Consider the following 21,583-nt stretch of genomic DNA (forward strand, 5'->3'; position numbering starts at 1 on the left):
ATTTGACAAAGTCTCTCATAAAATCCTTATTGAAAAAATGACTAAGTATGGAATGGACAAGGCAACTGTTAGGTGGATTCATAACTGGCTTAGTGATCGGACCCAAAGAGTGGTCGTAAATGGCTGCACATCCAGTTGGAAGAATGTCTCAAGTGCTCAAGTGGGATACCACAGGGCTCTGTCCTGGGCCCTGTATTGTTCAACATCTTTATCAACGATTTAGATGAAGGAATTGAGGGTAAACTGATTAAATTTGCTGATGTCACAAAGCTAGGAGGGATAGCTAATACTAGAGAAGAGAGAGAGAGGATTCAAAAAGATTTAAATAAACTGGAGAAGTGGGCAGCAACTAACAGAATGGTTTTTAACAGGGAGAAATGCAAAGTACTATATCTGGGCAATAAAAATGAAAAAAGCATATATAGAATGGGAGGAATAGGGCTAAGTGACAGCACATGTGAAAAAGACTTGGGTATACTAATAGATCACAGACTGAATATGAGTCAACAGTGTGATGCAGCAGCAAAAAAGGCAAATGCAATTCTAGGATGTATTAACAGAAGCATACAGTCTAGATCACGTGAAGTCATTATGTCCCTCTACTCCTCTTTGGTCAGACCTCATCTGGAATATTGTGTCCAGTTTTGGGCACCACATTTTAAAAAAGACATCAACAAACTGGAGCAAGTTCAGAAAAGAGCGACCAGAATGGTAACCGGTCTGCAAACCCTGTCTTATGAGGAAAGGTTGCAGGATTTGGGAATGTTTAGTTTGCAAAAGAGAAGACTGAGAGGAGACTTAATAGCTGTCTACAAATATCTAAAGGGCTGTCACATTGTAGAAGGATCAACTTTATTCTCATTTGCACAAGGAAAGACTAGAAGCAATGGGATGAAACTGAATGGGAGGAGACACAGATTAGATATTAGAAAAAACTTTTTGACAGTTAGAGTGATCAATGAGTGGAACAGGCTGCCACGAGAAGTGGTGAGTTCTCCTTCAATGGAAGTCTTCCAACAGAGGCTGGACAGACATCTGACTGGGATGATTTAGCGAATCCTGCTTTGAGCAGGGGGTTGGACCAGATGGCCCAGGAGGTCCCTTCCAACTCTACGATTCTATGATTCTATGACAAGAAGAACCATAGGCTCCCCAGGCCGACCTACCCCTGCCACTGTACAAGGAATTATAAATAACTGAGCAATGTGGACTAAAGTGAGCAGGCCAGAGGTCTGTGTAGACCTCATGGCGTGCTCACTTATTATGGGGGGGAGAGGTTCTGATTGTGTGATATGTTATGTGGATGTCATTTTTTGTATATTCCTATTTTTAACAATTCCAGTTATTTTCATAGTGTTTTTCTTATTACATTATAAGTCTACAGCCTCACTGTATCTGTCTCTTGATGACCCCCTGTAGTGCATTAATCCCTAAGGCCTTTTTTTTCTCCTCTGGGAGGCAACTTGTTTGACTACCCCTGGACAAGGAAGGGGGTGGGGGGAAGAACGGCAGCTGGACAAGTCAGTTCCGGTAGAGACAAGATGGTGAAAAGGCTGCATTTCAGAGAGAAGGATCCATTTCTATCCTCTGGTGCTAGAGTGTTTTGGAATCTCGTTTCCCTGGACATTTTATCCTGTTACTGGACTATCTTATCCTTTGTGTGGTGGACTGAATATGGACCTTTTCGTATTTTTGCCTGAATAAAGGTGTTGGAATTGTTCACTCTTCGCTTGCTCTGTTGATTGTGTGATACCAGAGAAGGACCCCATGACATACAAGAATATAACTACTATAATACTGCCCCCTATATACAAGAATATAATTACTACAATACTGCCCCCTATGTACAAGAATATAACTACTACAATACTGCCCCCTATGTACAAGAATATAACTACTAGTCTATAATACTGCCCTATGTGCAAGAATATAACTACTATAATACTGCCCCTATGTACATGAATATAACTAATATAATACTGCACCTATGTACAAGAATATAACTACTATAATACTGCCCCCTATGTACAAGAATATAACTACTATAATACTGCCCTCTATGTACAAGAATATAACTACTATAATACTGCCCCCTATGTACAAGAATATAACTACTATAATACTGCCCCTATGTACAAGAATATAACTACTATAATACTGCCCCTATGTACAAGAATATAACTACTATAATACTGCCCCTATGTACAAGAATATAACTACTATAATACTGCCCCTATGTACAAGAATATAACTACCATAATACTGCTCCTATGTACAAGAATATAACTACTATAATACTGCTCCTATGTACAAGAATATAACTACTATAATACTGCCCCTATGTACAAGAATATAACTACTATAATACTGCTCCTATGTACAGGAATATAACTACTATAATACTGCCCCTATGTACAAGAATATAACTACTATCATCCTGCCCCCTATGTACAAGAATATAACTACTATTATCCTGCCCCCTATGTACAAGAATATATCTACTAAAATACTGGTCCCTATGTACAAGAATATAACTACTATAATACTGCCCTCTATGTACAAGAATATAACTACTATAATACTGCCCTCTATGTACAAGAATATATCTACTAAAATACTGGTCCCTATGTACAAGAATATAACTACTATAATACTGCCCCCTATGTACAAGAATATAACTACTATAATACTGCCCTCTATGTACAAGAATATAACTACTATAATACTGCCCCTATGTACAAGAATATAACTACTATAATGCTGCCCCCTATGTACAAGAATACAACTACTATAATACTGCCCCCTATGTACAAGAATACAACTACTATAATACTGCCCCTATGTACAAGAATATAACTACTATAATACTGCCCCCTATGTACAAGAATACAACTACTATAATACTGCCCCCTATGTACAAGAATATAACTACTATTATACCGCCCCTATATACAAGAATATAACTACTATAATACCGCTCCTATGTACAAGAATATAACTACTATAATACTGCCCCTATGTACAAGAATAGAACTACTATAATACTGCCCCTATGTACAAGAATATAACTACTATAATACTGCCCCTATGTACAAGAATATAGCTACTATAATACTACCCCCTATGTACAAGAATATAACTACTATAATACTGCCCCCTATGTACAAGAATATAACTACTATAATACTGCTCCCTATGTACAAGAATATAACTACTATAATACTGCCCCCTATGTACAAGAATATAACTACTATTATACCGCCCCTATATACAAGAATATAACTACTATAATACCGCTCCTATGTACAAGAATATAACTACTATAATACTGCCCCTATGTACAAGAATAGAACTACTATAATACTGCCCCTATGTACAAGAATATAACTACTATAATACTGCCCCTATGTACAAGAATATAGCTACTATAATACTGCCCCCTATGTACAAGAATATAACTACTATAATACTGCTCCCTATGTACAAGAATATAACTACTATAATACTGCCCCCTATGTACAAGAATATAACTACTATAATACTGCTCCCTATGTACAAGAATATAACTACTATAATACTGCTCCCTATGTACAAGAATATAACTACTATAATACTGCCCCTATGTACAAGAATATAACTACTATAATACTGCCCCTATATACAAGAATATAACTACTATAATACTGCTCCCTATGTACAAGAATATAACTACAATACTGCTCCTATGTACAAGAATATAACTACTATAATACTGCCCTATGTACAAGAATATATCTACTATAATACTGCCCCCTATGTACAAGAATATAACTACTATAATACTGCCCCTATATACAAGAATATAACTACTATAATACTGCCCCCTATGTACAAGAATATAACTACTATAATACTGCCCCTATATACAAGAATATAACTACTATAATACTGCTCCTATGTACAAGAATATAACTACTATAATACTGCTCCTATGTACAAGAATATAACTACTATAATACTGCCCCTATGTACAAGAATATAACTACTATAATACTGCCCCTATATACAAGAATATAACTACTATAATACTGCTCCCTATGTACAAGAATATAACTACTATAATACTGCTCCTATGTACAAGAATATAACTACTATAATACTGCCCTATGTACAAGAATATATCTACTATAATACTGCTCCCTATGTACAAGAATATAACTACTATAATACTGCCCCCTATGTACAAGAATATAACTACTATAATACTGCTCCCTATGTACAAGAATATAATTACTATAATACTGCCCTATGTACAAGAATATATCTACTATAATACTGCCCCTATGTACAAGAATATATCTACTATAATACTGCCCCTATGTACAAGAATATATCTACTATAATACTGCCCCTATATACAAGAATATAACTACTATAATACTGCTCCTATGTAAATTAATATAATTACTATAATACTGCCGCTTTATATCACCGCTTTGCTCTATTGTGCCGTTGCAGCTCTTCTTTCTGCCATAATGAACTGCTCGGTGTATACATCATTATTCGGACGTTGTAAATCAATAAAGTGTTGAGCTGGAGGCTCCCATAGGAAATTACCTCCACAAATGGCAGCTGAATATCTGACTGTTTTGCTCCTTTGTACTAAATAAATATTTGTAGTTATCTTATCTCAGTTCTGCTGAATTCACCTAATAAAAATCAGCCTCCTATTCTCAGCATTTTCACTGCTGGTGACTTTGACTTTAATAGAAAACAAATTTATTTTATCCCATATTCCAAGTTCTTACAAGATCTACAAATGTAGTAGATGTCACCTGCAGTCCTATGTAACACCACAGATAACACAGTAATAAGTCTCTGAGTACAGATAAAGTAGTAGATATAACCTACAGTCCTATGTAACACCACATATAACACAGTGATAACTCTGTCTCCAGATAATGTAGATGTCACCTGCAGTCCTATTCAACACCACATATAACACAGTGATAACTCTGTCTCCAGATAATGTAGATGTCACCTGCAGTCCTATGTAACACCACATATAACACAGTTATAACTCTCTGAGTACAGATAATGTAGATGTCACCTGCAGTCCTATGTAACACCACATATAACACAGTGATAACTCTGTCTCCAGATAATGTAGATATCACCTGCAGTCCTATGTAACACCACATATAACACAGTTATAACTCTCTGAGTACAGATAATGTAGATGTCACCTGCAGTCCTATTCAACACCACAGATAACACAGTGATAACTGAGTACAGATAATGTAGTAGGTGTCACCTGCAGTCCTATGTAACACCACAGATAACACAGTAATAACTCTGTGTACAGATAATGTAGATGTAACCTGCAGTCCTATGTAACACCACATATAACACAGTGATAACTCTCTGAGTACAGATAATGTAGATGTCACCTGCAGTCCTATGTAACACCACAGATAACACAGTGATATCTACTCCATTATCTGTACTCAGAGAGTTATCACTGTGTTATCTGTGGTGTTACATAGGACTGCAGGTGACATCTACTACATTATCTGTACTCAGAGAGTTGTGACCTGCAGTCCTATGTAACACCACACATAACAGTGATAACTCTCTGAGGACTGATAATGGAGTAGATGTCAACTGCAGTCCTATGCAACACCACAGATAACACAGTGATGACTCTGAGTACAGATAATGGAGTAGATGTCACCTGCAGTCCTATGTAACACCACAGATAACACAGTGATAACTTCTTGAGTACAGATAATGGAGTAGATGTCACCTGCAGTCCTATGTAACACCACAGATAACACAGTGATAACTTCTTGAGTACAGATAATGGAGTAGATGTCACCTGCAGTCCTATGTAACACCACATATAACACAGTGATAACTGAGTACAGATAATGTAGTAGGTGTCACCTGCAGTCCTATGTAACACCACAGATAACACAGTAATAACTCTGTGTACAGATAATGTAGATGTAACCTGCAGTCCTATGTAACACCACATATAACACAGTGATAACTCTCTGAGTACAGATAATGTAGATGTCACCTGCAGTCCTATGTAACACCACAGATAACACAGTGATATCTACTCCATTATCTGTACTCAGAGAGTTATCACTGTGTTATCTGTGGTGTTACATAGGACTGCAGGTGACATCTACTACATTATCTGTACTCAGAGAGTTGTGACCTGCAGTCCTATGTAACACCACACATAACAGTGATAACTCTCTGAGGACTGATAATGGAGTAGATGTCAACTGCAGTCCTATGCAACACCACAGATAACACAGTGATGACTCTGAGTACAGATAATGGAGTAGATGTCACCTGCAGTCCTATGTAACACCACAGATAACACAGTGATAACTTCTTGAGTACAGATAATGGAGTAGATGTCACCTGCAGTCCTATGTAACACCACAGATAACACAGTGATAACTTCTTGAGTACAGATAATGGAGTAGATGTCACCTGCAGTCCTATGTAACTCAGAGATGTTGCTCATGTTTTCATGCTTCTCTCCTGCTCACAGGGGTGGCAGGATTTTCGGGGTGTCTGTGGGGGGCTATCTTCTGGAGGTGACATCTTGTGGTTGTATGTCAGGTCTCACTTTCCATCTTGGCGGCGGCGGCTTCTCGTCACCTCATCTGTTAATTTGTGAAGTTAAATTCGATAATTGGCGGATTTGGTGACGACTTTGTCGCTAATGATAGGGAGTGAATGTGAAATATGAGCGCCGGTTAACCCTTCACAGGCGACTGAAACTACCTGCACTGGGGCGGCGGCGTTCCCCTGATCTCTAGGGGCTCGTGGTGCGGACGTGGCGCCGTCCTGCCGCGCTCCGGTCACCTCTGCTGGTCATTCCTACGCGGTTCCGCCTTTTTTGTCTTTAAGAATGGCTAGTTTTGTTGTGCACCATTTCTATGGGAAATATTTATCTTTATTTTTTCGCTGCTCTCGACACTTTCATAAAGTGCAGTAAACTGGGTGTGAAAATCTATGGACGGGAGGTGAACGCCAGATTTATGACTTGTGACTATCTGGAAAGTTACATAAACTGTCACAAGGTCCCTCAGGTCCAGAGAGCAGGGCTATACAGCATCAGGGAGGCGTCCGAGCGGCTCCAGATCAATGACCCCCAACATCCAACCAACTATGATCCATCCTGGTCTCACATCGTCCCGTCTGTCTGGGATCCCAGAGGAGACAGAAGGATCCGCACAAGCCTCATACACAGAAGATCTGGGGTCAGGTCTCCAAGATGTTTGGAAAGGAGATGGGTGGATCGATTTATGGAACTCCAGGTCAGTGATCTGCGAGCGCCTGTGAATCTCTTCCCTGCTGGAGGACGGCATCTAATGCAGGTCCGTATATGATAGAGGCCATTTTGCCTGCCAGTATTTCCTAGAAGCAGCAATGTCTACAATCCCGGCCGTGTGTGACTACTCGTTCTGTTTGATATTTTAGGTATGATTGTGAGTTTGAAGACAACTTTCACGAAGGTGGAAGCCCCCTTGAAAGTCTTTAGTACTGAGGCTGGAAGCTGCAATAGTAAAGTCACAAACACTAAGTTCTGAAGAAAACCCAAAAGACAGAAAACTGACCGGCACATCCAGACGAGTGTGAATAGGAGCAGACCAGGAGGAGCTGCCTCCACGTACAATACACAGAATAAGGCTGCACTCTATCATGCTAAAGCATGTCAATATGGAATATATGAAACTTGAACAGCAATACAGCTATGGAGTATTAAGAAAAAATATGAGACGCTTGGCATATAACTTGGCCAAATTATATCTGCCCATCAACCAACGTCAAGGTGGCCTCAAAATCTGATGGCTACCTACACTGTGTGACTACCTCTCTAAGGCTGATGAGCTCTCCGCCCTCCACCAGGTGGTGATTTTAACTACAGCAGGTCCCTACTTACCCATAAATGCAGGCATTGCCGACAGAGGTGTCCACATTGACCCAGGAATTCAGACATCAGCCTTAGAGAGGTATTCACACAGTGTAGGTAGCCATCAGATTTTGAGGCCACCTTGACGTTGGTTGATGGGCAGATATAATTTGGCCAAGTTATATGCCAAGCGTCTCATATTTTTTCTTAATACTCCATAGCTGTATTGGTGTTCAAGTTTCATATATTCCATATTGTCATGCTTTAGCATGATAGAGTGCAGCCTTATTTTGTGTACTGAAGAAAACCCAGTCCCTTTATTGAGATGAGGAACATCAAAAAGGCTCCTACATGCACCAGGGGCCCCACAGATATCCACAATAGTCCTGCTGGGGGCCTGGTGTAGCTACATACTTTATATCTCACCAGGTACAGCCATCCATATTTTTATTCAGATGCTACAACAACACCTTCAACCTGTGCCAGTCGTTGCACTGGTTACTCATCTGTTACAGAGTCCAAAACAAAGTTATGCCTCTCACTCACAAAGCTTTTCACAGATCTGCACCACTCTACATCTCCATCTATAACCGTCCTCTCCATGATTCTGCACCACCCTACGTCTCCTCCTCATCTATGTCTACCACGCTACCGGTCCTGTAAGCCGGACACGGCACTACCTGTGTGATCAGCGCCCGATACAACCACGTCTGTGCAATCATATACTGAGCAATCACCCTCCATGCACTGGCAGGCTGGGTGTGGTTGTCTCATCAGTATTTTGCACCTGTGTTGCCACCATCTTTATTACATGGGATTGCTGCATCCTGACCGTGCATTAGTCCTGACACCCGGGCTGTATAAATACTGTACTAAGGCTAAAGCTGCAGATATATTAATTCTACAACAGAACACCGCACCTCGCTACAATACTCCGCTCCTCAGGAGCACGGACCCGGAGCTGTCGCTTTGTGAGTGCAGTTTGCTGCTAATTGCTGTTTGGAGTGAGCGCTGCGGTATAATAGGTGCAGACTCCAGTAATTAGATGGGTTTTAATGATCTTCTCTGCAGTCACACCGAGATTTATACACTTTAAACAGTGTCAGGCCGACTGCGCAGTGAAAAGCGGAGAATTTATCGCCTATCGATGTGCTGTGTAATATACGGGGAATTGATGACAAGCCCCAGCGCTGAAACAAAGTATACAGAAACATTCTATGTATCCGGGCTAACAATTCTCAATTATAGGAACAGGACTGACGCAGGATGAAAACACAAGAAAAAGACACGGGAGGCAAAACACCACTGATCAATGATGGCTGTCCCTCCTATTAGGAACAGAGCACAGGTCATATATATCACGGGGCCATCTTTCCTTACTGCCATCCCCTGCTCAGCAATGCTCAATGTCTGCTACTGTCACAGTATACCAGAGTCAGGCCATTAAATAATGGGAATATTCAAATAACAGAAATAGAACTGAAAAATACAAAGAATAAAAGAATACAACTACTATAATACTGCTCCTATGTACAAGAATATAACTACTATAATACTGCTCCCTATGTACAAGAATATAACTACTATAATACTGCCCCTATGTACAAGAATATAACTACTATAATACTGCTCCTATGTACAAGAATATAACTACTATAATACTGCTCCCTATGTACAAAAATATAACTACTATAATACTGCCCCTATGTACAAGAATATAACTACTATAATACTGCTCCCTATGTACAAGAATATAACTACTATAATACTGCCCCCTATGTACAAGAATATAACTACTATAATACTGCTCCCTATGTACAAGAATATAACTACTATAATACTGCTCCCTATGTACAAGAATATAACTACTATAATACTGCCCCTATGTACAAGAATATAACTACTATAATACTGCTCCCTATGTACAAGAATATAACTACTATAATACTGCCTCTATGTACAAGAATATAACTACTATAATACTGCCCCTATGTTCAAGAATATAACTACTATAATACTGCTCCCTATGTACAAGAATATAACTACTATAATACTGCCCCCTATGTACAAGAATATAACTACTATAATACTGCTCCCTATGTACAAGAATATAACTAATATATAGTACTGCCCCTATGTACAAGAATATAACTACTATAATACTGCCCCTATGTACAAGAATATAACTACTATAATACTGCCTCTATGTACAAGAATATAACTACTATAATACTGCCTCTATGTACAAGAATATAACTACTATAATACTGCTCCCTATGTACAAGAATATAACTACTATAATACTGCCCCCTATGTACAAGAATATAACTACTATAATACTGCTCCTATGTACAAGAATATAACTAATATAATACTGCCCCTATGTACAAGAATATAACTACTATAATACTGCCCCTATGTACAAGAATATAACTACTATAATACTGCCTCTATGTACAAGAATATAACTACTATAATACTGCCTCTATGTACAAGACTATAACTACTATAATACTGCCTCTATGTACAAGAATATAACTACTATAATACTGCCCCTATGTACAAGAATATAACTACTATAATACTGCCTCTATGTACAAGAATATAACTACTATAATACTGCTCCTATTTACAAGAATATAACTACTATAATACTGCCTCTATGTACAAGAATATAACTACTATAATACTGCTCCCTATGTACAAGAATATAACTACTATAATACTGCCCTCTATGTACAAGAATATAACTACTATAATACTGGTCCCTATGTACAAGAATATAACTACTATAATACTGCCCCCTATGTACAAGAATATAACTACTATAATACTGCCCCCTATGTACAAGAATATAACTACTATAATACTGTCCCCTATATACAAGAATATAACTACTATAATACTGCCCTCTATGTACAAGAATACAACTACTATAATACTGCTCCCTATGTACAAGAATATAACTACTATAATACTGCCCCTATGTACAAGAATATAACTACTATAATACTGCCTCTATGTACAAGAATATAACTACTATAATACTGCCCCTATGTACAAGAATATAACTACTATAATACTGCCCTCTATGTACAAGAATATAACTACTATAATACTGCCCCCTATGTACAAGAATATAACTACTATAATACTGCCCCCTATGTACAAGAACATAACTACTATAATACTGCCCCCTATGTACAAGAATATAACTACTATAATACTGCCCCTATGTACAAGAATATAACTACTATAATACTGCCCTCTATGTACAAGAATATAACTACTATAATACTGCCCCCTATGTACAAGAATATAACTACTATAATACTGCCCCCTATGTACAAGAATATAACTACTATAATACTGCCTCCTATGTACATGAATATAACTACTACAATACTGCCCCCTATGTACAAGAATATAACTACTATAATACTGCTCCTATGTACAAGAATATAACTACTATAATACTGCCCCTATATACAAGACTATAACTACTATAATACTGCTCTATGTACAAGAATATAACTACTATAATACTGCCCCCTATGTACAGGAATATAACTACTATAATACTGCCCCTATGTACAAGAATATAACTACTATAATACTGCCCCTAAGTACAAGAATATAACTACTATAATACTGCCCCTATGTACAAGAATATAACTACTATAATACTGCCCCTATGTACAAGAATATAACTACTATAATACTGCCTCTATGTACAAGAATATAACTACTATAATACTTCCCCTATGTACAAGAATATAACTACTATAATACTGCCCCTATGTACAAGAATATAACTACTATAATACTGCCTCTATGTACAAGAATATAACTACTATAATACTGCCTCTATGTACAAGAATATAACTACTATAATACTGCCTCTATGTACAAGAATATAACTACTATAATACTGCCCCTATGTACAAGAATATAACTACTATAATACTGCCTCTATGTACAAGAATATAACTACTATAATACTGCTCCTATTTACAAGAATATAACTACTATAATACTGCCTCTATGTACAAGAATATAACTACTATAATACTGCTCCCTATGTACAAGAATATAACTACTATAATACTGCCCTCTATGTACAAGAATATAACTACTATAATACTGGTCCCTATGTACAAGAATATAACTACTATAATACTGCCCCCTATGTACAAGAATATAACTACTATAATACTGCCCCTATGTACAAGAATATAACTACTATAATACTGTCCCCTATATACAAGAATATAACTACTATAATACTGCCCTCTATGTACAAGAATACAACTACTATAATACTGCTCCCTATGTACAAGAATATAACTACTATAATACTGCCCCTATGTACAAGAATATAACTACTATAATACTGCCCTCTATGTACAAGAATATAACTACTATAATACTGCCCCCTATGTACAAGAATATAACTACTATAATACTGCCCCCTATGTACAAGAACATAACTACTATAATACTGCCCCCTATGTACAAGAATATAACTACTATAATACTGCCCCCTATGTACAAGAATATAACTACTATAATACTGCCCCTATGTACAAGAATATAACTACTATAATACTGCCCTCTATGTACAAGAATATAACTACTATAATACTGCCCCCTATGTACAAGAATATAACTACTATAATACTGCCCCCTATGTACAAGAATATAACTACTATAATACTGCCTCCTATGTACAAGAATATAACTACTACAATACTGCTCCTATGTACAAGAATATAACTACTATAATACTGCTCCTATGTACAAGAATATAACTACTATAATACTGCCCCTATATACAAGACTATAACTACTATAATACTGCTCTATGTACAAGAATATAACTACTATAATACTGCCCCCTATGTACAGGAATATAACTACTATAATACTGCCCCTATGTACAAGAATATAACTACTATAATACTTCCCCTAAGTACAAGAATATAACTACTATAATACTGCCCCTATGTACAAGAATATAACTACTATAATACTGCCCCTATGTACAAGAATATAACTACTATAATACTGCCTCTATGTACAAGAATATAACTACTAAAATACTTCCCCTATGTACAAGAATATAACTACTATAATACTGCCCCTATGTACAAGAATATAACTACTATAATACTGCCTCTATGTACAAGAATATAACTACTATAATACTGCCTCTATGTACAAGAATATAACTACTATAATACTGCCTCTATGTACAAGAATATAACTACTATAATACTGCCCCTATGTACAAGAATATAACTACTATAATACTGCCTCTATGTACAAGAATATAACTACTATAATACTGCTCCTATTTACAAGAATATAACTACTATAATACTGCCTCTATGTACAAGAATATAACTACTATAATACTGCTCCCTATGTACAAGAATATAACTACTATAATACTGCCCTCTATGTACAAGAATATAACTACTATAATACTGGTCCCTATGTACAAGAATATAACTACTATAATACTGCCCCCTATGTACAAGAATATAACTACTATAATACTGCCCCTATGTACAAGAATATAACTACTATAATACTGTCCCCTATATACAAGAATATAACTACTATAATACTGCCCTCTATGTACAAGAATACAACTACTATAATACTGCTCCCTATGTACAAGAATATAACTACTATAATACTGCCCCTATGTACAAGAATATAACTACTATAATACTGCCCTCTATGTACAAGAATATAACTACTATAATACTGCCCCCTATGTACAAGAATATAACTACTATAATACTGCCCCCTATGTACAAGAACATAACTACTATAATACTGCCCCCTATGTACAAGAATATAACTACTATAATACTGCCCCTATGTACAAGAATATAACTACTATAATACTGCTCCCTATGTACAAGAATATAACTACTATAATACTGCCCCCTATGTACAAGAATATAACTACTATAATACTGCTCCCTATGTACAAGAATATAACTACTATAATACTGCCTCTATGTACAAGAATATAACTACTATAATACTGCTCCTATGTACAAGAATATAACTAATATAATACTGCCCCTATGTACAAGAATATAACTACTATAATACTGCCCCTATGTACAAGAATATAACTACTATAATACTGCCTCTATGTACAAGAATATAACTACTATAATACTGCCTCTATGTACAAGAATATAACTACTATAATACTGCCTCTATGTACAAGAATATAACTACTATAATACTGCCCCTATGTACAAGAATATAACCACTATAATACTGCCTCTATGTACAAGAATATAACTACTATAATACTGCTCCTATTTACAAGAATATAACTACTATAATACTGCCTCTATGTACAAGAATATAACTACTATAATACTGCTCCCTATGTACAAGAATATAACTACTATAATACTGCCCTCTATGTACAAGAATATAACTACTATAATACTGGTCCCTATGTACAAGAATATAACTACTATAATACTGCCCCCTATGTACAAGAATATAACTACTATAATACTGCCCCTATGTACAAGAATATAACTACTATAATACTGTCCCCTATATACAAGAATATAACTACTATAATACTGCCCTCTATGTACAAGAATACAACTACTATAATACTGCTCCCTATGTACAAGAATATAACTACTATAATACTGCCCCTATGTACAAGAATATAACTACTATAATACTGCCTCTATGTACAAGAATATAACTACTATAATACTGCCCCTATGTACAAGAATATAACTACTATAATACTGCCCTCTATGTACAAGAATATAACTACTATAATACTGCCCCCTATGTACAAGAATATAACTACTATAATACTGCCCCCTATGTACAAGAACATAACTACTATAATACTGCCCCCTATGTACAAGAATATAACTACTATAATACTGCCCCTATGTACAAGAATATAACTACTATAATACTGCCCTCTATGTACAAGAATATAACTACTATAATACTGCCCCCTATGTACAAGAATATAACTACTATAATACTGCCCCCTATGTACAAGAATATAACTACTATAATACTGCCTCCTATGTACAAGAATATAACTACTACAATACTGCCCCCTATGTACAAGAATATAACTACTATAATACTGCTCCTATGTACAATATAACTACTATAATACTGCCCCTATATACAAGACTATAACTACTATAATACTGCTCTATGTACAAGAATATAACTACTATAATACTGCCCCCTATGTACAGGAATATAACTACTATAATACTGCCCCTATGTACAAGAATATAACTACTATAATACTGCCCCTAAGTACAAGAATATAACTACTATAATACTGCCCCTATGTACAAGAATATAACTACTATAATACTGCCCCTATGTACAAGAATATAACTACTATAATACTGCCTCTATGTACAAGAATATAACTACTATAATACTGCCCCTATGTACAAGAATATAACTACTATAATACTGCCTCTATGTACAAGAATATAACTACTATAATACTGCCTCTATGTACAAGAATATAACTACTATAATACTGCTCCCTATGTACAAGAATATAACTACTATAATACTGCCCTCTATGTACAAGAATATAACTACTATAATACTGCCCTCTATGTACAAGAATACAACTACTATAATACTGCTCCCTATGTACAAGAATATAACTACTATAATACTGCCCCTATGTACAAGAATATAACTACTATAATACTGCCTCTATGTACAAGAATATAACTACTATAATACTGCCCCTATGTACAAGAATATAACTACTATAATACTGCCCTCTATGTACAAGAATATAACTACTATAATACTGCCCCCTATGTACAAGAATATAACTACTATAATACTGCCCCCTATGTACAAGAACATAACTACTATAATACTGCCCCCTATGTACAAGAATATAACTACTATAATACTGCCCCCTATGTACAAGAATATAACTACTATAATACTGCCCCTATGTACAAGAATATAACTACTATAATACTGCCCTCTATGTACAAGAATATAACTACTATAATACTGCCCCCTATGTACAAGAATATAACTACTATAATACTGCCCCCTATGTACAAGAATATAACTACTATAATACTGCCTCCTATGTACAAGAATATAACTACTACAATACTGCCCCCTATGTACAAGAATATAACTACTATAATACTGCTCCTATGTACAAGACTATAACTACTATAATACTGCCCCTATATACAAGACTATAACTACTATAATACTGCTCTATGTACAAGAATATAACTACTATAATACTGCCCCCTATGTACAGGAATATAACTACTATAATACTGCCCCTATGTACAAGAATATAACTACTATAATACTGCCCCTAAGTACAAGAATATAACTACTATAATACTGCCCCTATGTACAAGAATATAACTACTATAATACTGCCCCTATGTACAAGAATATAACTACTATAATACTGCCTCTATGTACAAGAATATAACTACTATAATACTGCCCCTAAGTACAAGAATATAACTACTATAATACTGCCCCTATGTACAAGAATATGACTACTATAATACTGCCCTCTATGTACAAGAATATAACTACTATAATACTGCCCCCTATGTACAAGAATATAACTACTATAATACTGCCCCCTATGCACAAGAATATAACTACTATAATACTGCCCCCTATGTACAAGAATATAACTACTATAATACTGCCCCCTATGTACAAGAATATAACTACTATAATACTGCCCCTATGTACAAGAATATAACTACTATAATACTGCCCTCTATGTACAAGAATATAACTACTATAATACTGCCCCCTATGTACAAGAATATAACTACTATAATACTGCCCCCTATGTACAAGAATATAACTACTATAATACTGCCTCCTAAGTACAAGAATATAACTACTACAATACTGCCCCCTATGTACAAGAATATAACTACTATAATACTGCTCCTATGTACAAGAATATAACTACTATAATACTGCCCCTATATACAAGACTATAACTACTATAATACTGCTCTATGTACAAGAATATAACTACTATAATACTGCCCCCTATGTACAGGAATATAACTACTATAATACTGCCCCTATGTACAAGAATATAACTACTATAATTCTGCCCCTAAGTACAAGAATATAACTACTATAATACTGCCCCTATGTACAAGAATATAACTACTATAATACTGCCCCTATGTACAAGAATATAACTACTATAATACTGCTCCTATGTATAAGGATATAGCTACTATAATACTGCCCCTATGTACAAGAATATTACTATAACACTGCTCCTATGTACAAGAATATAACTACTATAATACTGCCCCTATGTACAAGAATATAACTACTATAATACTGCTCTTATGTACAAGAATATTGTAATGTACTGTAAGGCATGATTTTGTTGGAACCTTCCAGAATCCTCCATTCTAGGAGAAAATCTCCTTGTCACACAGCTGCAGCCCCCCCCCCCTCCTTTTGTTTCTCCCTCCTTAGCAGCTGTGTGTGTATGCTGGTCTGCCTGCATCTGAAACAGGACACCGTCCATTTCTTGTCGAGCTAGCAATGTTAATTAAGCTGAGAGGAGAGGATGTCTTTTGTCCTCAAACATGTGGCTGAATAAAGCTATGGGAGATATTAAAACAAGTCATATCGCAAAAACCATATGTGACAAGGATATAATAATTACATTTCTGCAAAGGGCATGAAACCAGCTTTCTAACCCCTAGTTTTCTCGGTTCTAACCCCTCCAGAAACTGAGATATGGATTGCTCCCAAATGGAGTGTATTAATTATGGCATGTTTGATGTTGTTTTATTGTATCCGATAAACTACAACCAATGAGACCCTCGCTGTGTCTATACGAGCTTCCCTCGTTAAGATATGGTTATTATAAGTTTTTTTTAGTTAAATGGCAACTTGGAGAAAGGGGGGCTGAACTTCTGCAGACTGCCCCTTTCGTGATGTAACCGACCCTAGGCTATAAGATATACCTTACTTGGAATTCGTTAGTTGAAGCTGCAGATGCCATGCTAGAAAGACCTGCAGATGTCCGGGGATGTCTGGCTAAGCGGCCCATCCCCCTTGCCACACATGGTCTGCCTAATACCAACTAAGCACATGTAAGTGTTACTCTTTGTTTTAATCCCTGCTATTTTTATATATTTGCATTGTACATATTTAATGTCTCAACTTTGTAACAACTTTTATCTGTGTAATCACTGCCCACCTTTTTGGGAATAAATGATAAAATTATCAGTTTGTCTCCATGCTCTAAGAAACAAACTATGCACCTTTTTTAGATAATCGCTACTAATTTGGGGGTTTGCCACGGACCCTCTTAATTAACTCGTTGATTAAGTGAATCGTGGCTGGTGGCAGCGTGGTGTGTTCGGTTGGTTGGGCTAGTTGGCAGTACGGAAGGGTCTTAGATGCTGAATGAGTGGCCGCGGCCAAAGCATCGATAATTCCCTTACTGCAGTAGTCTAATTGCCCGTGCAAACAAGCAGCCCATACGGCGACTAATTATCCTAGGTGCAGTTCCCTGACTGACCTGAGGGTAAGGGGGCGCCGGAGAGCTGCGAGTTCCAAAGTGGAACTGAGAAAGTGGGATATACATAAATCCCCGCAGTTCTTGAAAGGTTGTTAGTAGTGGTGGGGCATCCAAAATACCCCTCTGCGGTAAATTGTTAGAGCAAGATTGCTTGCTGTGTGTTGGTCACACGGTGCCAGCGGTGGGATAACTAAGTTAAGCCCCCACGGTGCCTGTGATGGGCGTGTGCCGGCCGTGCGTCGCGTCCCTCCATCCGCTGACAAACCCGTGTCAGTGGTGGGATCGTGGCGTATTGGTGGCAGCGGCCGTGCTGTTCGTCACAGGGACGCTGTTGGTCGGTGATAGGAGCTGCCATCTCTGGACTTGTCTCCATCCAGCACATCAGGGGCGTCGGTTGTTGATTGCACAGGAGCTGCCGGCAGAGTCTCCGGACTTATCTCCATTGAGCACATCGGTGACATCATTGGTCGGCGATTACACAGCAGCTGCCGTCTCTGGACTTGTCTCCATCTATCACATCAGGGGCGTCGTTGGTGGCGATTACACAGGAGCTGCCGTCTCTGGACTTGTCTCCATCCAGCACATCGGGGACGTTGTTGGTCGATGATTACACAGGAGGTGTCGTGTCCAAACTTGTCTTCATTGAGCACATCGGTGACATCATTGGTCAGTGATTACACAGGAGCTGATGTCTCTGGACTTGCCTCCATCCAGCACATCAGGGGCGTTGGTTGTTGATTGCACAGGAGCTGCCGGCAGAGTCTCCGGACTTGTCTCCATTGGGCACATCGGGGATCTCATTGGTCAGTGATTACACAGGAGCTGCCGTCTCTGGACTTGTCTCCATCCAGCAGATCGGGGACGTTGTTGGTCGATGATTACACAGGAGGTGTCGTCTCAAAACTTGACTTCATTGAGCACATCGGTGACATCATTGGTCAGTGATTACACAGGAGCTGCCGTCTCTGGACTTGCCTCCATCCAGCACATCAGGGGCATCGTTGGTTGTTGATTGCACAGGAGCTGCCGTCTCTGGACTTGTCTCCATTGAGCACATCAGTGACATCATTGGTCGGTGAATACACAGCAGCTGCCGTCTCTGGACTTGTCTCCATCCAGCACATCAGGGGCTTCGTTGGTTGGCGATTACACAGGAGCTGCCGTCTCTGGACTTGTCTCCATCCAGCACATCGGGGACGTGGTTGGTTGGTGATTACACAGGAGCTGTCGTCTCCAGACTTGTCTCCATTGAGCACATCAGTGACATCATTGGTCAGTGATTACACAGGAGATGATGTCTCTGGACTTGTCTCCATCCAGCACATCGGGGACGTGGTTGGTCGGTGATTACACAGGAGCTGATGTCTCTGGACTTGTCTCCATCCAGCACATCAGGGGCGTCGTTGGTTGGTGATTACACAGGAGCTGCCGTCTCTGGACTTGTCTCCATCCAGCACATCAGGGGCGTCGTTGGTTGGTGATTACACAGGAGCTGCCGTCTCTGGACTTGTCTCCATCCAGCACATCAGGGGCGTCGTTGGTTGGTGATTACACAGGAGCTGCCGGCTCAGACTCTGAACAGGAGAATACAGAGGTTTGGAAAATTTAGTTTCCATTTGTAGATCATTTGCAGATCAGTGACGCCTCCAGCTTATGATCTTTCCATACTTCCTCACCTTTTTCAGTATTGAGAAGAGTATATATTTATATACTTGATATGTGGCTGCTGAGGGCACAATGCTTCTAGTAATGAAGACCTCGGGCTATTTTGGATTTATCGGTTTGGTTAGCGCCATTCTCAGTGACATGATAATTCATTAGACTTAATGACGCTTCAGTATTAAAGGGTCTTGTCCATTAATTGGCCTCGGCAGGGAGGTCTGTAAGGTCTCGCCGGCCCGGGTCAGCAGTAGATCAGCTCCCTGCATCATCCATCGATCTGTAATTGCTCGGACACAGGATTCACTCAATAGACGGAGAGGTAAAATCTAAATTGATCTAACAGACAAAAACAAGAATGTGCGCGGCTTCCGGGACGTGATTCACCTTGTATCATTATTGTCATTGTTTACAAATACATTTTTCCAGGAAGAGATTTGTTCCCTCATTACAGGATGTTCCAGAGGGAAATCACGGAAATTAGTACAAAAAAATGTTGATTTTCTGTCTGCAGTCGCGGTCACGGGTCTCTCTCATGGAGGGAGACGTCACTGGCTGATGCCGGCCCTACGCATGAGATGAATGTTGGCCGATACTGACAATTTCTTTGAAACCTTATGGTCATCTCATATTTATGGGATTGTTACAATTTTTCATCAATTTTAGATGCTTGTGAAAGCAGGGCAGGGTATGAGACTTCTGTATTCGTGAGAGACAGGACACCAACATAGGTCTCCAGAGGACAGAACTCTGAATGGAAGAGAAGAGGTTTAAAGAAGAGCGGATTCTGGAGAAGTCAGAGTTATCAGGAAGGGAACAGAGGGGTATGAAGGACAAAGATGGAAAGGAGGAAACAAAAAGGTGTCTGGATGGGAACAGAGGAGTCTGGATGGGAACAGAGAAGTGTGGAGTGAGGACAAAGTAGTCTGGAAGAGACATTGGAATCTGGAGGACAGAGATGATGCTGTACGGGGACAGAGGAGTCTGGAGAAGAGGAAAGAGATGCCTGAAGGGAGTGCAGAGAAGTTTGGAAGAGTCAGAGGGGTTTCAGGGAAAAAAAAGCCGATGAAAACAAAGGTGTCTGGAAGGGGCAGAGGAGTAGATCCTGTAGATCACAGAAGGTTGAGGGAAAAGAGCAGTTTGGAGGAGACTGGCGAGTCTGGAGAAGGACAGAGAAGTCTGGAGAAGGAAAGTAGAATCTGAACAGAACAGGGAAGTCTGAAGGGCTATAAATTTGGAGGCGACAAAGGAGTCTGGGGAGAACAAAGCCATCTGAAGGGTGAAAGGAAGGGAACAATGTAATCTGGAGGATACAGACAAGACATGAGAGGAAAGAGGAGTCTGGAGAGAACAATGGAAGCTGGAGAAGACAGTCTCAAGGGGACAGA

The 21,583-nt window shown here is 38.2% G+C and overlaps 1 protein-coding gene across 6 annotated transcripts in view; it reads right to left on the reverse strand.

Annotated features, from left to right (window-relative positions):
• MDGA1 (MAM domain containing glycosylphosphatidylinositol anchor 1) overlaps positions 1–21,583 on the reverse strand; it is a 441,180-nt gene that overhangs the window by 243,781 nt on the left and 175,816 nt on the right. Inside the window, exon 1 of one of the 6 annotated variants that reach the window (XM_073556266.1) lies at positions 8,599–8,677. The exons of the other annotated variants lie outside the window; for them this stretch is intronic. Within the exon in view, the coding sequence (XP_073412367.1) occupies positions 8,599–8,662 (64 nt within the window). The 5' untranslated portion in view covers positions 8,663–8,677. Of the gene's footprint in view, positions 1–8,598; positions 8,678–21,583 lie in introns of those variants that run through there. 6 annotated transcript variants of the gene reach the window in all.

The sequence above is a fragment of the Dendrobates tinctorius genome, unplaced genomic scaffold (genome assembly GCF_039654945.1).
Source record: "Dendrobates tinctorius isolate UK_male_01 unplaced genomic scaffold, ASM3965494v1 ptg000232l, whole genome shotgun sequence".
Classification (NCBI taxonomy): Eukaryota; Metazoa; Chordata; class Amphibia; order Anura; family Dendrobatidae; genus Dendrobates; species Dendrobates tinctorius.